The 17,994-nt window shown below is 55.8% G+C and overlaps 1 protein-coding gene across 21 annotated transcripts in view; it reads right to left on the bottom strand.

The window, feature by feature from the left end:
- Nucleotides 1–74: 74 nt before the first annotated feature.
- SOX13 (SRY-box transcription factor 13) overlaps nucleotides 75–17,994 on the bottom strand; it is a 40,908-nt gene continuing 22,988 nt past the window's right edge. For 2 of the 21 annotated variants that reach the window (XM_085083169.1, XM_085083173.1), the window contains exons 2-14: nucleotides 9,349–9,535; nucleotides 8,838–8,937; nucleotides 7,519–7,605; nucleotides 6,389–6,561; nucleotides 5,316–5,384; nucleotides 5,040–5,154; nucleotides 4,873–4,955; nucleotides 4,610–4,769; nucleotides 4,352–4,461; nucleotides 4,163–4,259; nucleotides 3,944–4,087; nucleotides 3,272–3,488; nucleotides 75–2,480 (exon numbers count right to left, since the gene is read on the bottom strand). In XM_085083169.1, the coding sequence (XP_084939295.1) occupies nucleotides 2,207–2,480; nucleotides 3,272–3,488; nucleotides 3,944–4,087; nucleotides 4,163–4,259; nucleotides 4,352–4,461; nucleotides 4,610–4,769; nucleotides 4,873–4,955; nucleotides 5,040–5,154; nucleotides 5,316–5,384; nucleotides 6,389–6,561; nucleotides 7,519–7,605; nucleotides 8,838–8,937; nucleotides 9,349–9,535 (1,816 nt within the window). In that variant the 3' untranslated portion in view covers nucleotides 75–2,206. Of the gene's footprint in view, nucleotides 2,481–3,271; nucleotides 3,489–3,943; nucleotides 4,088–4,162; nucleotides 4,260–4,351; nucleotides 4,462–4,609; nucleotides 4,770–4,872; nucleotides 4,956–5,039; nucleotides 5,155–5,315; nucleotides 5,385–6,388; nucleotides 6,562–7,518; nucleotides 7,606–8,837; nucleotides 8,938–9,348; nucleotides 9,536–16,775; nucleotides 17,803–17,994 lie in introns of those variants that run through there. The other 19 variants (XR_014856634.1, XR_014856638.1, XR_014856637.1 and 16 more) reach the window with 19 other exon arrangements.

Here is a 17,994-nt window from a genome sequence, read left to right as displayed (position 1 = left end):
TCCTGTCCCCTCTGTACCCCGAGATGTCCCCATCGAGCCCTCGTCCCCAATCTGGGAAAGCCCAGGCCCTGCTCTCTGCTCCAAAAAGTCACTTTTATTGTGCCAAGGGACGGGGAGGGTGGGGACGGGACTGTCGTGAACAGGGATGTGAAATATACAGGTTAAGTTACTCGTCGTCTTATTAACAAAATAAAGCTCTATCTATATTTACAATCTTTAAAAACAGAACCAAAAAGAAAAAAAAAAAAGAAAAATAAATGGAAGAGAGACAGGCAGAGCTGCAGCTGGGGGTGGGGAGGGGAGAAATCTGCTTCCAGTCCCTCTGCAGCACCCCGTTCCACCTGGAGCTGGGACTCCTTCCCTTCTCAGGGACACTTTTCCTTCCCTGGGGACATTTTTTCCTTCCCCAGGGACACTTTTCCTTCCCAGGGACACTTCTCCTTCCCCCCCAGCCCCGGGAGTTGGGAATAAATAAAGCACTGACCAAGGGCAGGCAGGAGAGGAGGGAGGGCTTGGCTGGCCAGGTGGGATGTCCCCATGGGTGAAGGATGTCCCCACGGATGAAGGATGTCCCCACGGCAGTGTCCCCAGCACTGGGGAGCTGATGGTGTTGAGCTACGGAGGCCACCCCGGGCTGGGGACAGGGGGACAGGGGCTGGTCCCCGCTTCGTGCAGCCTCGAGAGGGGGTGGCCGCGGCTCTGTCGGTGTCCTCAGCGCGGTCCCCGCGGTGTCCCCAGCCCTGTCGCGGTCCCCGCGGTGGCCGAGGCTCGGCGCCTGTTCCCGGCTGCTGCCACAGGGAGGTGCCGCAGCCCCGCGCACGGAGGGACACGGAGGGGACACGGCACGGCCAGCCTGGGACTGGGCACGGCCAGAGGGAGTGGGGGCACAGCTGGACACTGGGCGGGCACAGCTGGACATTATACACACCTGGACACTGCACGGGCACACCTGGACACCCCAAACTCACACCTGGACATCCCAAACTCACACCTGGACACCCCAAACTCACACCTGGACACTGCACACAGCCCCTCAAACACCCCGTGTGCACACCCAGACACTGGACAACCACACCTGGACACCCCAAAATCACACCTGGACACCCCAAACTCAGACCTGGACACTGCACACAGCCCCTCAAACACCCCGTGTGCACACCCAGACACTGGACAATCACACCTTGGCACTGCACATGCACACCTGGACACCCCAAAATCACACCTGGACACCCCAAAATCACACCTGGACACCGCACATGAACACCTGGACACCCCAAGCTCAGACCTGAACACTGCACATGCACACCTGGACACCCCAAGCTCACACCTGGACATCCCAAACTCACACCTGGACACCCCAAACTCACACCTGGACACTGCACATGCACTGCTGCACCCCAACTCCCCCCCTGGAACAGGCTCTGACCACAGCAAGGTCATTTTTTCCCAATAATTTCTCTTTTTTCCCCCAAACGGCCGTTCTTTCTCCCTCCCTCTCCTCCTGCCTGGCTCAGGTGGAGCCCCAACCTCAGGGACAGGTGCCTAGGGACAGCCAGGCATGTCCCCCCGGTCCTGGAGGGGCTGTCAGGGCAGGAACAGCCCCTGCTTTATTCCCAAAGTGGGCCAGAGCCGCCGGGAGCACAAAGGGCCCCGAGGAGCCCTTGGCCGGAGCTGCGGCCAGGCTGGAGCTAAAATTGGCTCCGTGGGAATTCGCTGGCAGCCGGCAAAGAGCGAGCGGGAAGCGCGGCGGGGAGGTCACTCCGGGATAGGGGAGGGACGAGCGTGTCCCCAGTCCGTGTCCCCATCCTCTGTCCCTCTCCCGTGTCCCCATCCCGTGTCCCCAATCTGTGTCCCCAATCCGTGCCCTGCAGTGCTGCAGGTGAGGCTCTCTGGGAGGTTCTGCAGGGCTGGGAGATGCTGCAGAGGTTCTCCTGCACCCTGAGACCCTCAGGTCCCCACTGGGGGTGACAGCGCAGCAGCCGTGTCACCCGGATCACCAGGCCGGGTGGCCTGAGCTCCACGTGCCACCAGAGCAAGGTCCGAGCCACCTGGCACATCCCAAAATTCGGGGTGCCCGCCCTAGTGGGATCCCTCCGCAGGTGGGCAGCTCTCCCGTGGCTGAGTCCCATCCCACCAGGACACGCCGTGACCTCCTGGGGGTGGCAGCCAGCCCTGCCACCCCCTCCGCTGTCCCCCCGTGTCCCCCTCAGTCCGTCAGCACCACCAGCTCGCCGTCACTCTTGTCCTCGCCCTCCGAGTCCTCGTCCTCGCTGTAGCGGTACATGTCCCCCTCAGGCACCGAGTGCCCGTCGTCACCGGCGTCCCCGTCCTTGAGGCTGCGGGTGTTGACGATGACGGGCATGGTGGGGTCCACGCTGCGGGGCAGGTAGTGCTCCAGCAGGGGTGGGGGCAGCTGGACGCCCACCGGCCGCGGGTACAGCACGTCCGAGGAGCTGGGGGGCACCTGGCTGCCCTGCGGCCTGCGGGACATGGGGGACACTGAGAGGGACAGCCAGGGGGCACGGTGGGCATCAAAACCCATCGGCATCAGTGAGAACCTGCCCCATGGACACCAGGTTGACATCAACCCCATGGATATGAGGTGGGCATCAACCCCATAGGACCAGGTCAGAACCTGCCCCATGGACGTCAGGTGGACATCAATCCCATGGGGCCAGGTGGGCACCCAACCCATGGACACCAGGTGAGCACCCACCCCATGGATATCAGGTGGGCATCCACCCCATGGCCACCAGGTGGGCACCCACCCTATAGGAACCAGGTGAACACCAACCCCATGGGCACTAATGGGGCACCCACCCCACAGGAGCCAACTGGGAACTGACCCCATGGCCATCAGGTGGGCAGCCACCCCATAGGTGCCAGGTGGGCATCAACCCCATCAACATCAGGTGAACACCAACCCCACAGGAGCCAGCTAGGACCCCACCCCATGTCACCAGGTGGGCACCAACCCCATTTCCATCATGTTCTATCAACTCCATGGGCACCAGGTGAACACCAACCCCATTTCCATCACATTAGCATCAACCCCATGGGCACCAGGTGAACACCAACCCCATGGGCACCAGGTGAACACCAACCCCATGTCACCAGATGAACACCAACCCCATTTCCATCATGTTCCATCAACCCCACAGGCACCAGACAACCACCAACCCCACAATCACCCACAGAACACCCAACCCCACACCACCACCTGCTCTCCCACCCCACAACCACCCCCTTTGGGGTTCCCCTTCTCAGTTACCCTATCAAGTATCCCTGCCTGGCGTCCTGCCGCCGGTTCCTCATCAGCGCCTTGTACTCTCCCACTCTCAGCCGCTTTCCCTCCACGATGCAGGTGCGCTTGGGGCGAGGCTTGTATTTGTAATCCGGGTACTTCTCCAGGTGCTGCCGGCTCAGCCGCGCCTGCTCCTCGTAGTACGGCTGCTTCTCCTGGTTGGACATGGATTTCCACCGGGATCCTGCGTGGGGAAGGAGCAGAGACCTCGCTGAGTGAAGAAACCGCGGCTGGGGTGAAGCCGCCGTGAGATTAATTGGTGTTGTTAGGTAATTAAGGAATGAATGGATGCTGGTAATTAATGCTGTTTGCTGTGGAGACGGCACCTGGGTTTCCAGCTGGGTTGGTGGGAGTCCTGTGCCACAGGCAGTTCTAACAGGATGTTGGGAATGGGTTTTCTCCAGGCATCTCCTGGGATTTGTACCCTCATTCCCTGACCTTCCCTCCTGGGATTCATCCCCTCATTCCCTGACCTTCCCCTGGCACCTCCAAGGATTTGTCCCCTCAGGTTCCCTGACCTCCCCCAGGTCAGGGAGGTCCCTCCATGGGGATCCAGAGGGATCCAGCCCCAGGATCTCACCCAGGACCTCATTCCCATCCCTCCAGGGGATCCAGCGGGATCCAGCCCCAGGATCTCACCCAGGATCTTGCTGATGCTGGAGTTATGCATGTCCGGGAATGCCTGCAGGATCTTCCTCCTCTCGTCCTTGGCCCACACCATGAAGGCGTTCATGGGCCGCTTGATGTGGTTGTTGTTCCTGGACTCTGGGAAATGCCGAGACCCTGCGAGGGACACCCGGGATGAGGACAGGGGGTGGCGGAAGGACCAAACCTGGGGTCACCTCCTGCCATCCTCACCGTCCATCTCGCAGCTCAGCAGAGCCTCGTCCAGCCGGTGCCCAGGGGGTTCCTCCATCCTCTCCTTCACCGGGGAGGAATCCATCCCGACGTGTTCCTGCGGGACAGCGGGGTCAGGATGGACACCCAGCCCTGGCTGGTGGCACTGGGGTGGCAGAGGGGACGGTGACCCCGCAGAGTGACCCTCACCTTGCGGTAGGGGCTGCTCAGTGTCCCCTCCATGGCCGTGCTGTGGCCGTGCAGCAGCTGCCGGGCGTCGTGGATGGCTTTGGTGATGGCGTCGCCCTCTCCCAGGAATCCTGCAGGACACGGCCACCCCTCAGTGACAGCGGCCACCCCGCTGGCCCATCCACCCTGCCCTGACCATCTCGAGGGGTGGCACGGCCTGGGGTGCCCACCAGGGATGTCATTATCCCCAAAACCCCAAAATGGCACTGGGGAACCCACCCAGAGGGAGGTTGGACGGGCTGGCCTGCAGCTCCCTGGTGGCCCCGTGGCTCGGCGTGAGGGACTGGCAGCTGCTCATCTTCAAACTGGGCGAACTGGAGGCACTGGGGAGCTCGGAGCCTTTGGGTTTGGCCGTCAGGTTCAGCGGCTGAGAGGTCTCCTGAGGCAGAGGGAGGGACAGAGGGTGAGAAGATGTCCCCAGACCCCCCAGCCCGGGGCTTGGAGGGGTTTTGGGGGCTAGGAGGGGTTTTGGGGGGCTGTACCTGCATCTGGAGGTGGCCCGGGCCTGCGGGTCTCTTCAGCGTGGGAGGAGGAGGGCTGTGCAGGAGCTGCACCGGGTAATCCACTGCGGGGACACAGGGGTGGCGGTTGGGGACAACGGGGACACAGAGAGGGGGGACAAGGCCACCCTGCAGGGGACCTGGCTCACCTGGCTTGCAGGGGATGGGCTGGATGGGCAGTGCCAGCTGGGACTCGGGGGTGACGGGCAGGGGTTGGTGGCTGGGGGTGAAGGCAGGGATCATCACGTAGGGCATGTTGACCTGCTGGAGGGGACAGCGACAGGGACAAGGACACCAGATCAACGCTGCGGGACAGTTGACCACCAGGAGGGGACAGCAGGACACGGGGAGGTTGTGACCACCCAGCAAGGGCAGGGGACATGGCAAAGGGGACAGCAGAGGTGTCCCGTGTCCCCAGCCTTTACCTGGATCTGCTGCTGCAGGAGGTTGATTTTGTGCTGCTGCTGGATGAGCTGCTGCTGCTGCTTGGCGATCTGGGGAGGGGACAGCGGGCTTGGTGACACCGAGGACAGCACTGTGCTGGCCTCCAGCCTGGCACGAGCCACCCACCACCCCAAAAAAGGAGTCCCCAGGACCATGGGAAGGACAGGAGGGGCTGAGCTGTCCCTGAGTCACCTCGAGGGGCACGGGGAGGGAATTGGGCTGGGACGGAGCTGGAGTGTGACAGCAGTGTCACCCCTGCCCTGGGGAGAGGAAATCTTGGTGTCCCAGGAGCACCAGGGGGTGTTCCAGGTGGGCACAGGTGGGAATGACCTAAGTTTGTTTGCTTAAGGAATTTAATTCACATCTCCTTACATCCTCAGTTCTCCCAGCTCCGAGGGAGCGAGGCTTTGGGATGGGAAGAGAAAATGGGATCTCAATGCCAAAGTCACTCCCAGGGGAAGCCTGTCCTGCAATCCCAGAGGAATTCCCACCATCCCAAAGGAATTCCCGCCATCCCAAAGGAATTCTGCCATCCCAAAGGAATTCCCATGATCCCAAAGGAATTCTGCCATCCCAAAGGAATTCCCGCCATCCCAAAGAATTCCCGCAATCCCAAAGGAATTCCCCCATCCCAAAGGAATTCCCTCAATTCCCAAAGGAATTCCCACCATCCCAAAGAATTCCCGCCATCCCAAAGGAATTCCCGCCATCCCAGCCATCCCAAAGGAATTCCCTCAATTCCCAAAGGAATTCCCACGATCCCAAAGGAATTCTGCCATCCCAAAGGAATTCCCACCATCCCAAAGGAATTCCCGTGATCCCAAAGGAATTCCTGCCATCCCAAAGGAACTCCCGCCATCCCAAAGGAATTCCCACCATCCCAAAGGAATTCCCGCCATCCCAAAGGAATTCCCGCCATCCCAAAGGAATTCCCGCCATCCCAAAGGAATTCCCACCATCCCAAAGGAATTCCCGCCATCCCAAAGGAATTCCCGCCATCCCACATAATTCCCGCCATCCCAAAGGAATCCCCTGGAGGCACAGCGCTCCCCACCTGCTCCTGCTGCTGCCGCGCCAGCTCCATCTGCTGCTGCTGCTTCTCGAAGAGCATGGTGGCCATGTTCTTCTGCTCCGAGTGCGCCGTCAGGAGCTGGTCCCGCAGCGTGGACAGCTGGTTGATCATCACCAGCAGCTGCAGCTCCTTCTCGGCCAGGCTCTCCTGGGTTCCTGGGGGAAAAAAAAAGGGTGAGGGTCAGGGGTTTGGGGATGGAGATAGAGTGGATGGCAGTGTGTGGGGAGGAGGTGGTTTTATTTGTATTTTTTTTGGTATTTTTTTAATATCTACTTTAAATATATAAATATATTTTAAGTATATTAAATATATATAATACATATTTAAAATATATAAATATAATTTAAATAATATATAAAATATATAAATATATATATATATAATAATATATTAAAAATATTTTTATTATACATGACATTATATTTCTATTTAAATGTTTATATATAAAATATACATATAAATAATGTAAAAAATATAAATAAATAATATAAATATAAATATAATATATAAATATATTTATATATATATACTATATCTATATATATATTTATACTATAAAAATATATATATAAATATATAAATATATAAAATATATAAAAATATAAAATAGATAAATATATAAAATAAAAATGTATAAATATATAAATATATAAATATATATATAAATAAATAAAAATATATTTATATATTTAAATAAATATTTGAATCCAATACACTTATACATTTAAATATTTGAATCCAAGGATTTAATATAAACATCAAATATTTATATTTAATGTCATATTTTTATATATGTCATTTCTATTTATCCTTTTATTTAAAGAATCCTTTGACTGGGGAGAGAGATGGGAAATCTTTGGGGTGAGCTTGGGAAACGTGAGGCAGAGAAATTCCACACCCACTGGGTGCTGGTGGGAATGATGGAATGGCAAATTTGGGATGGACAGGAAGATCCTCCTGTGCTGAACCCAAATCTGTGCACTCAGAGGCACCAGAAACACTCACCCCCAAAAAAAACAAATTAAAAAAGCACAAATCCCTATAAAATGTGGGCATTTCCCCTGTTGCTTTGCTGGGAAACGCCGTGTTGGGATGCAGGAGGTGAATCCCACCTTTCACTTCCTTGGATTCGGCAGAGTTCCGACCCAGCAGCCTCTCCTTCCAGTCGCTGGACAGCAGCTTCTCGATGGTCGGCATCACTGGGGACAGGACAGGGACAGGACAGGGACAGGACAGGGACAGGGACAGGACAGGGACAGGGACAGGGACAGGGACAGGGACAGGGACAGGGACAGGGACAGGGATGGGGACAGGGACAGGGACAGGGACAGGGACAGGGACAGGGACAGGGACAGGGACAGGGACAGGGACAGGGACAGGGACAGGGACAGGGACAGGGACAGAGACAGGGACAGGGACAGGGACAGGGACAGGGACAGGGACAGGGACAGGGACAGGGACAGAAACAACAACAGGGACAGGAGACAGGACAGGGACAGGAACAGGACAGGACAGGGACAGGAGGGACAGACAGGACAGGGACAGAAGGACAGGACAACAGACAGGGAAGACAGGGACAAGGACAGGGACAGGGACAGGACAGGGACAGGGACAGGGACAGGGCAGGGATAGGGACAGGGACAGGGACAGGACAGGGACAGGACAGGGACAGGGGCAGGGACAGGGAATGGGGACAGAGACAGGACAGGACAGAACAGGACAGCAGGGACAGAGACAGGGACAGGGACAGGGAGAGGGACAGGGACAAGGAATGGGGACAGGACAGGGACAGGGACAGGGACAGGGACAGGGACAGGACAGGGACAGGGATAGGGACAGGGGACAGGGACAGGGACAGGGACAGGGATGGGGACAGGGACAGGGACAGGGACAGGGACAGGGACAGGGACAGGGAGAGGGACAGGGACAGGGACAGGGACAGGGACAGAGCAGCAACAGGACAGGGATGGGGACAGGGACAGGGACAGGGACAGGGACAGGGACAGGGACAGGGACAGGTACAGGGCAGGGACAGGGACAGGGACAGGACAGGGACAGGGACAGGACAGGGACAGGGACAGGGACAGGGACAGGGAATGGGGACAGAGACAGGACAGGGACAGATACAGGGACAGGGACAGGGGACAGAGACAGGGACAGGGACAGGGACAGGGACAGGGCAGGGACAGGGACAGGGACAGGGATGGGGACAGGGACAGGGACAGGGACAGGGACAGGGACAGGGACAGATACAGGGACAGGGACAGAGAAGGGACAGATACAAAGACAGGGACAAGAGCAGCGCAGGGATGGGGAAAGAGACAGGACAGGGACAGGTACAGGACAGGGACAGGGACAAGAGGACAACCAGGTGAGCACACCCGCAGCTCTGTGCAAACCCCTCAGGGATCCCAAAAGGAACGTTTCCCACCTTCCTTCAGGTTCCTGTTGAAGTCCAGCTTCTCCTGGCCCGCCGGCTCGAAGGCGGAGCGCCGCGGCTCGGCAATGTCCCCTGCGGGAGAGCGCGACTCCTGCGGGACACAGAGTGACACTGGCACTGCTGCCACCGCCAGGGACAGCCCTGGTGTCCAGGGAGATCCCAATCCGGTGGGATGATGGAGAATGCTCTGCCAGGTGTGTTCCCCGAATTGTGTCTAGGGAGCATCGCTGGAAATGCTGGAATTTTTTCCTGGTTTTCCAGCCTGCTCCTCTGAGCTCCTTTCCCCTCCAAGGGCTGAGCAGGGAGCAGTCAGGAGGAAGGAAAACCCCACAGCAACGGAAAAGGGATGCTGACAGGATGGAGGTGAAGCCCTCAAACCCCAAAAACCTCAGGAAATCCTCAAATTTCCACTTTAATTCCCCAAAATGAGGAAAAACCACCCAGGGGGAGCAGCCACCCCCTTTCCCACGAGCAGCGATGAGGCCACCTTTGTCACACCCACCTGTGGCAGGGCCTGGGGGTCGGTGCCATCCCTGGGCGGTGGCCCTGGTGGCTCAGAGCTGGGGGATGTCCCCGGGGGGGTCTCGGGGTTGCCATCCTTCTTCTCCTCCGTCTTGATGCTGCAGTTCACCATGGCGCCAGCTCCATCCAGCTCCAGGGGAGGTGACACGGGGCTCCTCATGGACATCCTGTGGACAGCGGGGATGTCACCTCGGCCACCACGGCCACCCCTCTGCCAGCCCAGCCCCACACCCGAGGACAACATCCCTGGGCGTCACCATAGGCAAAGTTGAGCTCTCAGTCCCAGTTTTCCTGGAATTTCTCGTTTTTCCTGGAATTTCTTGGTTTTCCTGGAATTTCTCAGTTTTCCAGGTTTTTGGGGCTCAATCCTCAGGGAAACCAACCTCAGGAATGGAGGAATAAACTCCCAGACAACCCAGGGACTGGGATTGAGGGACAACGTGTGCCCAGCACATCGGGCTGACGGTGACAGGGACATTGTCACCAGGATCGGTGGCGCCCACTGGGATTTCCCTTCTCGGGCCACCAACCCTCACACCACACAGCAAGAACGGGAACAAGCATTGTCCTCGCCTCTCAGGCAGGAATAATGGGAAAAGGAGGTTGTCAGGAAGGGATTTACCCCGGACGCTGCCAGAAATTGGGGTCTGGGGTGGCGACAGCACCTCCCACCCCAACCCCAGCTCCCTCTCACCTCCCAGACCCCAAAGGGAAACCCTAAAGGCGGTTTTGGGGCGCAGAGCGGGGTGGGGAGGGCAGAGCAGGGCCGCCCGGCTCGGGGGGCAGCAATTACATAACAAACAAAGCCCGGCTCAAGCTGCGAATTAATCAAACGGCTGAAAATAAAACCTTCCTCTCAGGAACTTCAAACAAAAGAAATGAAAACAACAAGGCCGGCTGGGTAATGAAAAGCCAGGGCTGTGAATGGGGGACAAAAGGAAGTGGAACAATGGGGTGTTGGACAAAAGCAATAAAGTAAAGGGAAGTGTGACAGCTCCACAATAGGGCACTGTGCTCGCCAGCCTTTCTGATCTTAGCGGGGCTTTTTTTAATCTCGGCTCCCTCGCCCTCCGCCGAACAAACCCGCCGGGTTTCCTCCCGGCCCCGCATCGCCCGGGGCTGCAGCATCCTGCGGCGCCCCTTCCTGCCCCGGCGCACCTTGGCCCCCAAAATCCACCGCCGGGAAGGGCCGGGAGAGCTGGGAAGCTGTGCCAGCTGGGGCAGGGATGGGGAAACTGAGGCAGGAATGAGCAGCGCATTCCCATTTCAGCCCCTCAGGTGTGCATGAAACTCCTTTTTACCAGATTTTCTTGAGTTTTTCCATGCAGAAATTCCAGTTTTTGCACGTCTGGGATGCTGCCCAGGGCAGCAACTGCACCACTTCCCCATCTCAGCCCCTCAGGTGTGCGTGAAGCTCCTTTTTCCCAGATTTTCTTAGGTTTTTCCATGCAGAAATTCCAGTTTTTGCAGGTCTGGGATGCTGCCCAGGGCAGCAACAGCACCACTTCCCCATCTCAGCCCCTCAGGTGTGCGTGAAACTCCTTTCTTCCCAGTTTTTTAGTGTTTTTCCATGGAGAAATCCCAGTTTTTGCAGGTTTGGGATGCTGCCCAGGGCAGCAACAGCACCACCTCCCCACCTCAGCCCCTCAGGTGTGCGTGAAACTCCTTTCTTCCCAGTTTTTTAGTGTTTTTCCACACAGAAATCCCATTTTCCGCAGGTCTGGGATGCTGCCCAGGGCAGCACCGCAGCGCTGAGCGATATTTTTGGTTTCGGACAAGCACAAAATCCCATCCCGCCCCTCCCGCAGCTCCCGTTCCCATTGTGCTTCCCCTCCCGGTGCCGCTGGAAGTTTACTCCCAAAAATGGGGCCAAGCGCTTTAATAGGGCCGCGTTTGAAAGGAACCTCATTGAGGGTTTATTATCCGCTCTGCCGAGCAAACAAAAAAAAAACGGGAAAAAGGGGAAAACGGCGCTGTTATCTGGTTCCAGGCGGGTCTCAGGTGTGGGTCCGGGGCTGCCTGGGGCACACAATGGGCACGGAACAATCCGCCTGGCACCAGAAAGGGATCTTCCTGGCTTTTCATGTTCCCCGCTCAACGCAGGGCGGGGAAGAAGGGAGGGAATGGGGTTGGGATGAAAAATGCCAACCTGGAGGATGGAAATAAATCCCAATCATCCTGGGCTGCTCGCTCCCCTCACAGCGTTTTGGGGTTTATCCCACAAAACCCTGAATTTCCCATTTTTCACCCACCTTGCCTCCCAACCCCAGCCCGGCAGCTCGGAGATTTTTGGGATGGTGAGAGCTTTTTTTTCCCCGCTGTTCGTACCCGTGAACGGCACGTCCTGCAATTCTCCCGGTGGCCGTGCCACCCTTCCTGCCCGCCAGCCAGCCCCGATCCTATCGGCCCGGTTGTGCGGAGCAGAACTGCTCCGGGGGCCGGGAGAGGGGGATGAGGTGCCAGAAAACACCCACCCTGCCCGGCAGCACTTCGGGCATCTGAGAGATGCCAAAATCCCGGCAGTGCAGGAGTTTGGGGATCCAAGAGAGGTGGAGATCCAAGAGATGGCAAAATCCTGGTGCTGCAGGAGTTTGGGGATCCAAGAGATGGCAAAATCCTGGTGCTGCAGGAGTTTGGGGATCCAAGAAATGCCAAAATCCTGGTACTGCAGGAGTTTGGGGATCCAAGAAATGCCAAAATCCTGGTGCTGCAGGAGTTTGGGGATCCAAGAGGTGGCAAAATCCTGGTGCTGCAGTTTGGGATCCAAGAAATGTCAAGATCCTGGCACTGCAGGAGTTTGGGAATTCAAGAGGCAATGAGATCCCAGGTAAACAGGAGCCAGGAGATCCAAGAAATGTTGAGATTCCTGCACTGCAGGAGTTTGGGATCCAAGGGATGTCAAAATCCCAGCACTGCAGGAGTTTGGGATCCAGAAAATGTCAAGATCCTGGCACTGCAGGAGTTTGGGGATCCAAGAGATGTGGAGATCCAAGAGATGGCAAAATCCTGGTACTGCAGGAGTTTGGGAATTCAAGAGGCAACGGGATTCCAGCATTGCAGGATTTTGGGATCCAAGAGATGAGGAGATCCAAGAGATGCCAAAATTCTGGCACTGCAGGAGTTTGGGAATTCAAGAAATATGAAGATCTTGGCTGAAATTCTGGTACTGCAGGAGTTTGGGATCCAAGAAATGTGGAGATTCCTGCACTGCAGGGGTTTGGGGATCCAAGAAATGAGGAGATCCAAGAGATGCCAAAATCCTGGCACTGCAGGAGTTTGGGAATCCAAGAAATATCAAGATCCTGGCTGAAATTCTGGTACTGAAGGAGTTTGGGAATTCAAGAGGCCATGAGATCCCAGGAAAACAGGAGCCAGGAGATACAAGAAATGTTGAGATTCCTGCACTGCAGGGGTTTGGGGATCCAAGAAATGAGGAGATCCAAGAGATGCCAAAATCCTCGCACTGCAGGAGTTTGGGAATTCAAGAGGCAATGGAATTCCAGCACTGCAGGACTTTGGGATCCAAGAGATGGCAAAATCCTGATACTGCAGGAGTTTGGGGATCCAAAAAATGAGGAGATGCAAGAGATGCCAAAATCCTGGCACTGCAGGAATTTGGGAATCCAAGAAATATCAAGATCCTGGCTGAAATTCTGGTACTGCAGGAGTTTGGGATCCAAGAAATGTGGAGATTCCTGCACTGCAGGGGTTTGGGGATCCAAGAAATGAGGAGATCCAAGAGATGCCAAAATCCTGGCACTGCAGGAGTTTGGGAATTCAAGAGGCAATGGGATTCCAGCACTGCAGGATCTTGGGGATCCAAGAAATATTGAGATCCTGGGACTGCAGGAGCTTGGGGATCCAAGAGATCGCAGCACTGCAGGAGTTTGGGATCCAAGAGACACCAAGATCCCTCATCCTGTGTCACATCACTCCTGCATTTGGGCCAATCCCAAGGCTCTGGGAGCTGGGCTGCCCAGATTTTTGGGATGACCCTACACTCTCCTGCCCACGAGGTTGTCCATGTTCTCAGAACTTCCTCTTTCCTCTCTCCCAAAGCTCTCAGCCCATGGTTGACACAGAGTTGTCCCTTCAGGAGCCCAAGGTGGTGCCTGATCATGCCAAAAACCCATGGCCTCATCCCAAAACACCCATGGCCTCATCCCAAAAAACCCATGGCTTCATCCCACCACTGTGGCCCAGATAACCAGGAGAAAACAGGGAAAATCTCAAGAGGAAAACAGGGAAAACCCAAAGAGGAAACAGGAAAAAACTAAAGGAGAAAACAGGAAAACCCAAGGAGGAAAGAGAGAAGAACCCAAGGAGGAAACAGGGAAAACCCAAGGAGAAAACAGGGAAAACTCAAGAAGAAAATTGAGAAAAACCCAAGGAGAAAACAGGGAAAACCCAAGGAGAAAACAGGGGAAAACTCAAGGAGAAAACAGAGAAGAACTCAAAGAGAAACCAGGAAATGACCCAAGGAGAAAACAGGGAAAAACTCAAGGAGAAAACAGGGAAAAACTCAAGGAGAAAACAGGGAATGACCCAAGGAGAAAACAGGGAATGACCCAAGGAGAAAACAGGGAAAAACTCAAGGAGAAAACAGGGAAAAACTCAAGGAGAAAACAGGGAATGACCCAAGGAGAAAACAGGGAAAACTCAAGGAGAAAACAGGGAAAACCCAAGGAGAAAACACCAGCAGAGCACCAACAGCCCCGACACCCCCGGGAGAGAGGGGCAGAGGAAAAAATAAAGACACACACGGACATTTTCCTCTTCCAGGCAGGACCTGAGGAATCCCGGCCGGCCAGCGGGACAGACAATAGCCCATCTCCTGCCAGACGAGCGGGGCGGCTTTCCTGCCAGACTTGGAATGTCCTCCCGGAGCTGCTTCCAAGCGTTTCCGCCCCGGGTGTCTTCCAAGAGAGAAGAATGGATGTTTCCTCCGCCGTGCCCGGGCAGGGGTGGCCAGGGGTGGCCAGGGGTGGCCAGGGGTGGCCAGGGGTGGCCGATGTCCCTGGCTGGGGGAAGTTCACGGGGCTGATGTCCTTTCCCTGGGGATTCAGAGTGTTCTGGGATGGGAAAATGGTCCCTGGGAATGGGAATTACCAAAATGATTCCCAAACTCCTTCCGGGATATCACCACAATGGAAGCAATTCGCACCGAGCCATTGATAAAGAGAATTAAATTTTTAAAACGATGAAATGTGGAGAAATAAAGATAAATCCAGGCAGGCTGTGGGACGAGGATGGGGACAAGTCACCCCGAGTGGCAGGTGGCTGTGGGGCAGGTGGGATGTGCCATCCATCCATGGGAATGAGAAAATCATGGACAAGAAATTGCAAGATTCAAGTTTGCCGTTAGTGAAAAATTATTTTTTAACCCCAAAAGGTGACTGGATGAGCGTTTTTCATCCCAGAAACGCCACCACGTGAGAGCCACAGCTCCGGTGTCACCTCTCGGAGCACATGTCCCCTGCCAGGGCCGTGTCCCCACCCCGCTGTCCCCCACAGCGGAAACGCTCGCTCTGAGTTCAGGTTCTTCCTCCGTGCTCTTGACACCTCACCTGCCCTCCTGCAGCGGAAAAACCCAAACCTCCCCCTGCCCGGAGCTCAGGGCACCGGAAAAGCTGCAAAACCCGCGCTGAGGAGGGAGATTTTGGTGGGCAGGGGGGGTTTGGGGAAGGGGATGCTCCGAGGGGCAGCAGGAGGAGAATAGGACAGCCAGGGACAGGCTGGGAACTGCCTGGTGTGTCATTCCCGGTGGGATCTGATGGAAAATTGTCATCCCAGAGAGAATCCAGACCCCAAATGCACAAAAAAGTGAATTCCCAGGGGAAGAGGAGGATCTGGGAGGCTCCATGGATGCTCCATGTTCTCCATCAGGGATGATTTCCATCCCCTATAAATCCCAGGAGCTCCTGGTGTCGCTGGGAATGGGATGAGGACTGAACTGCAGCAGATCCATCTCTGCCCTGAGCAGCTCCTGCTTTTCCCATGGAATGATCCCTCTTGGATCCCAAATCCACCCCATCCTGACCTCCCTGAGGCCAGAGGGACCAGCAGGATCCTGCTGGGGATGGGAAAACAAAACCTCCCCGTAAATCCTGGTGAGGGTGAATCAATCCCACACATTCCCCGAGGGCACAGGGATGGCTTGGATCCATCCCAGAGCTCTGGGACAAATCCCAGTGTCCCCTCAGATGGAGAATTCCCAGCTTCCTGCCCTCCTGGTGCTCCAAGAGGATTTCTCCTTTAGGATCCCTCAGCCTCTCCCTGCCCCAAAACCAGCAGGGCTTCACTGGGACCTTCCCTCCCAACCCCAAATCCAGGGATTCCTCCTCCCACCAGCGTGACAAAACCCAGCAGAGAGGGAGGTCCACAACCACCCAAACAATCCCAAATCCCTGGAAAAGCAGCCGGATCCTTCCCCGGGCGTCACCTGGCCCGAAGCCACCCTCTTCACAGCCACGACCCAAACACATTTTTCCTCTCGCCGGGGACGAGCGACAGGGAGGGCTTGAAACGCAGAGGGGGAGGCGGAAAAATCCGCCTGGACCTCAGGTGGAACTTCCTGGCCTCGGGATTTATGAGGCGGGAATGATCTCACGGGGGAAGCGGAGGAAACTCCGCGGCGCTGGGATTATTCCAAACCTCCCCCCCTGTCCCGCGGGAAGGCGGCACGGGAACAATCCCAGGACGGTCCGCGTGACGGTTTGGGGACAGCGCTGGTCATTCCCGTTTCCTGGCGGGTTTGGGGTGGTTTTGGGAGAGAAACCCGCGAGGGAAAGGGTGTTTGTGGGACGTCCGGGTCTGTGGGGTTTGTATCTGGGGGTTTTGTGGGGCTGAAAGGATCTTTTTGGGAAGAGGAAAATCACATTTTCTGGGAATGGGAAAATCAATTCCCATTCCCAGAAAATCCCAGGTCTAAACCTCCAGGGAAAAGCAAAACTTTTTTCCCTTTTTCCTCTGCCTTTCGCGCTTTCCCTGCATTAAAAGCCAAGAAAACCCAGAAACATTCCCTTGTTATAAAGAAAACCCCGGCACTCGGAAAAATGGGGATTTACTCCTTATTTCCTGTTTTTTCTGCATCAGAAACGAGTTTTAAAAGAAGATTTGGACGCACAAACCCCCCTGGACTGCGGATGCTGAGCCTTTATCCCAATATCCATCGGGGTTGGATCATCCCTGTGATCCACAGAGGGATCATGGTGCTCAGGGGAGATCCCAAATCCTTGGGATTCGGCAGAAATCCTTGGGATTTCTCCAAAACCCCCTCGGGGACATCACCTCACCCCACAACTGAACCAACTCCCGCCAAGCCGCCGCCGACGGGAATTAAATTGAAAAAGCGACGAAACCCGGAAAAATGAAGAAAAATCCGGGATGAGGATGGGGAAAACTTACCCTGACCCTGGCATGGCTCCCTCCTTCCCCTGGCAGCTCCTGCCCTGCCCTGGCCCCACAGCAGCCCTGGCGCTTATCAGGGTTGATCTCGGGGGCGTTTTTGTGTCATTTGTGTCACTCAGCGTTTCCAGGCAGGGGTGGCTCGGCTGACTGAGCGAGGGAGGGAGACATCCGACCCTTTTCCTGGCCTGACTGGGGGGAAAAAACCCCAAAAATGAGGCTCAACCCCCAGAAAAAAACCCCAAAAACCTGCCTGGCACATCCTGGCTGGAGGGAAGAGCTTCCCAAAGCCTTTTTCCATGGGAGATCCGTGGGTGACGTTGGGGACATGCAGAACCTGGTGTTGTGTTGTCCCCAGAGACCATCCCAGTCCAGACCCTAAATCTTTGAGTTTCCACGGAATTTTACTCCTTCTGCCAATTCCTTTGTTTTTCCAGGAGTTTGGGGAATCCATCCTAGTCCAGAACCCCCCAATCCTTGAGCTTCCATGGAATTTTACACCTTCCAGTAATCCCTTGAATTTTCCAGGCTTTTGGGGAATCCATCCCAGTCCAGGACCCTCCATCCTTGAGCTTCCATGGAATTTTAAACCCACCACTAATCCTTTATTTCCCCAGGAGTTTGGGTGTCAATCCCATATCAAACCCCATATCCACAACACCCCACTCTCCAGCTTTTATGGGATTTTACACCTTCCCCTAAATCCCTCATTTTCCCAGGCTTTGGGGGAAGTTCATCCCACAACATCACCCGTGGCCATGATTCCCCATCCCTGACCTTTTATGGGATTTCACACCACCCCCTAAATCCCTCATTTTCCCAAGCTTTCCCATCTGTGAAGGACAATCCCACCTCGTGTTTCCCGGGATTTCTGGGCTCACCCAGGGGTGCTCAGAGCCTCTCACCCGCGGCAGCCGAGGCCCTAATCGCACCCCAAAATCTCATGGGGCCGCGTTTCCGCCCCACAGCCGCAGCGGCAGCGCCCCGGAAACCTTCGGCGTGCTGAGCTGCGGCAAACGGGTGCTGGCACCCTGATTGTCACGTGGAGGGACGTGGGGGACATCATGGGCGTGGTGGGGACATGTAGGGGATGTGGAGGGACGTGGAGAGGACATGGAGGGGACAAGGAGGACATGGAGGGACATGGGGGGACATCATGGACATGGTGGGGACACGGAGAGGATGTGGAGAGGACATGGAGGGAACATGGAAAGAACAT

This window comes from Lichenostomus cassidix, chromosome 26, assembly GCF_008360975.1.
Source record: "Lichenostomus cassidix isolate B80296 chromosome 26, HeHo_3.0, whole genome shotgun sequence".
NCBI lineage: Eukaryota > Metazoa > Chordata > Aves > Passeriformes > Meliphagidae > Lichenostomus > Lichenostomus cassidix.
Note: the sequence above shows the minus strand (reverse complement) of the source record. Positions and strands in the feature narration are given on the sequence as shown.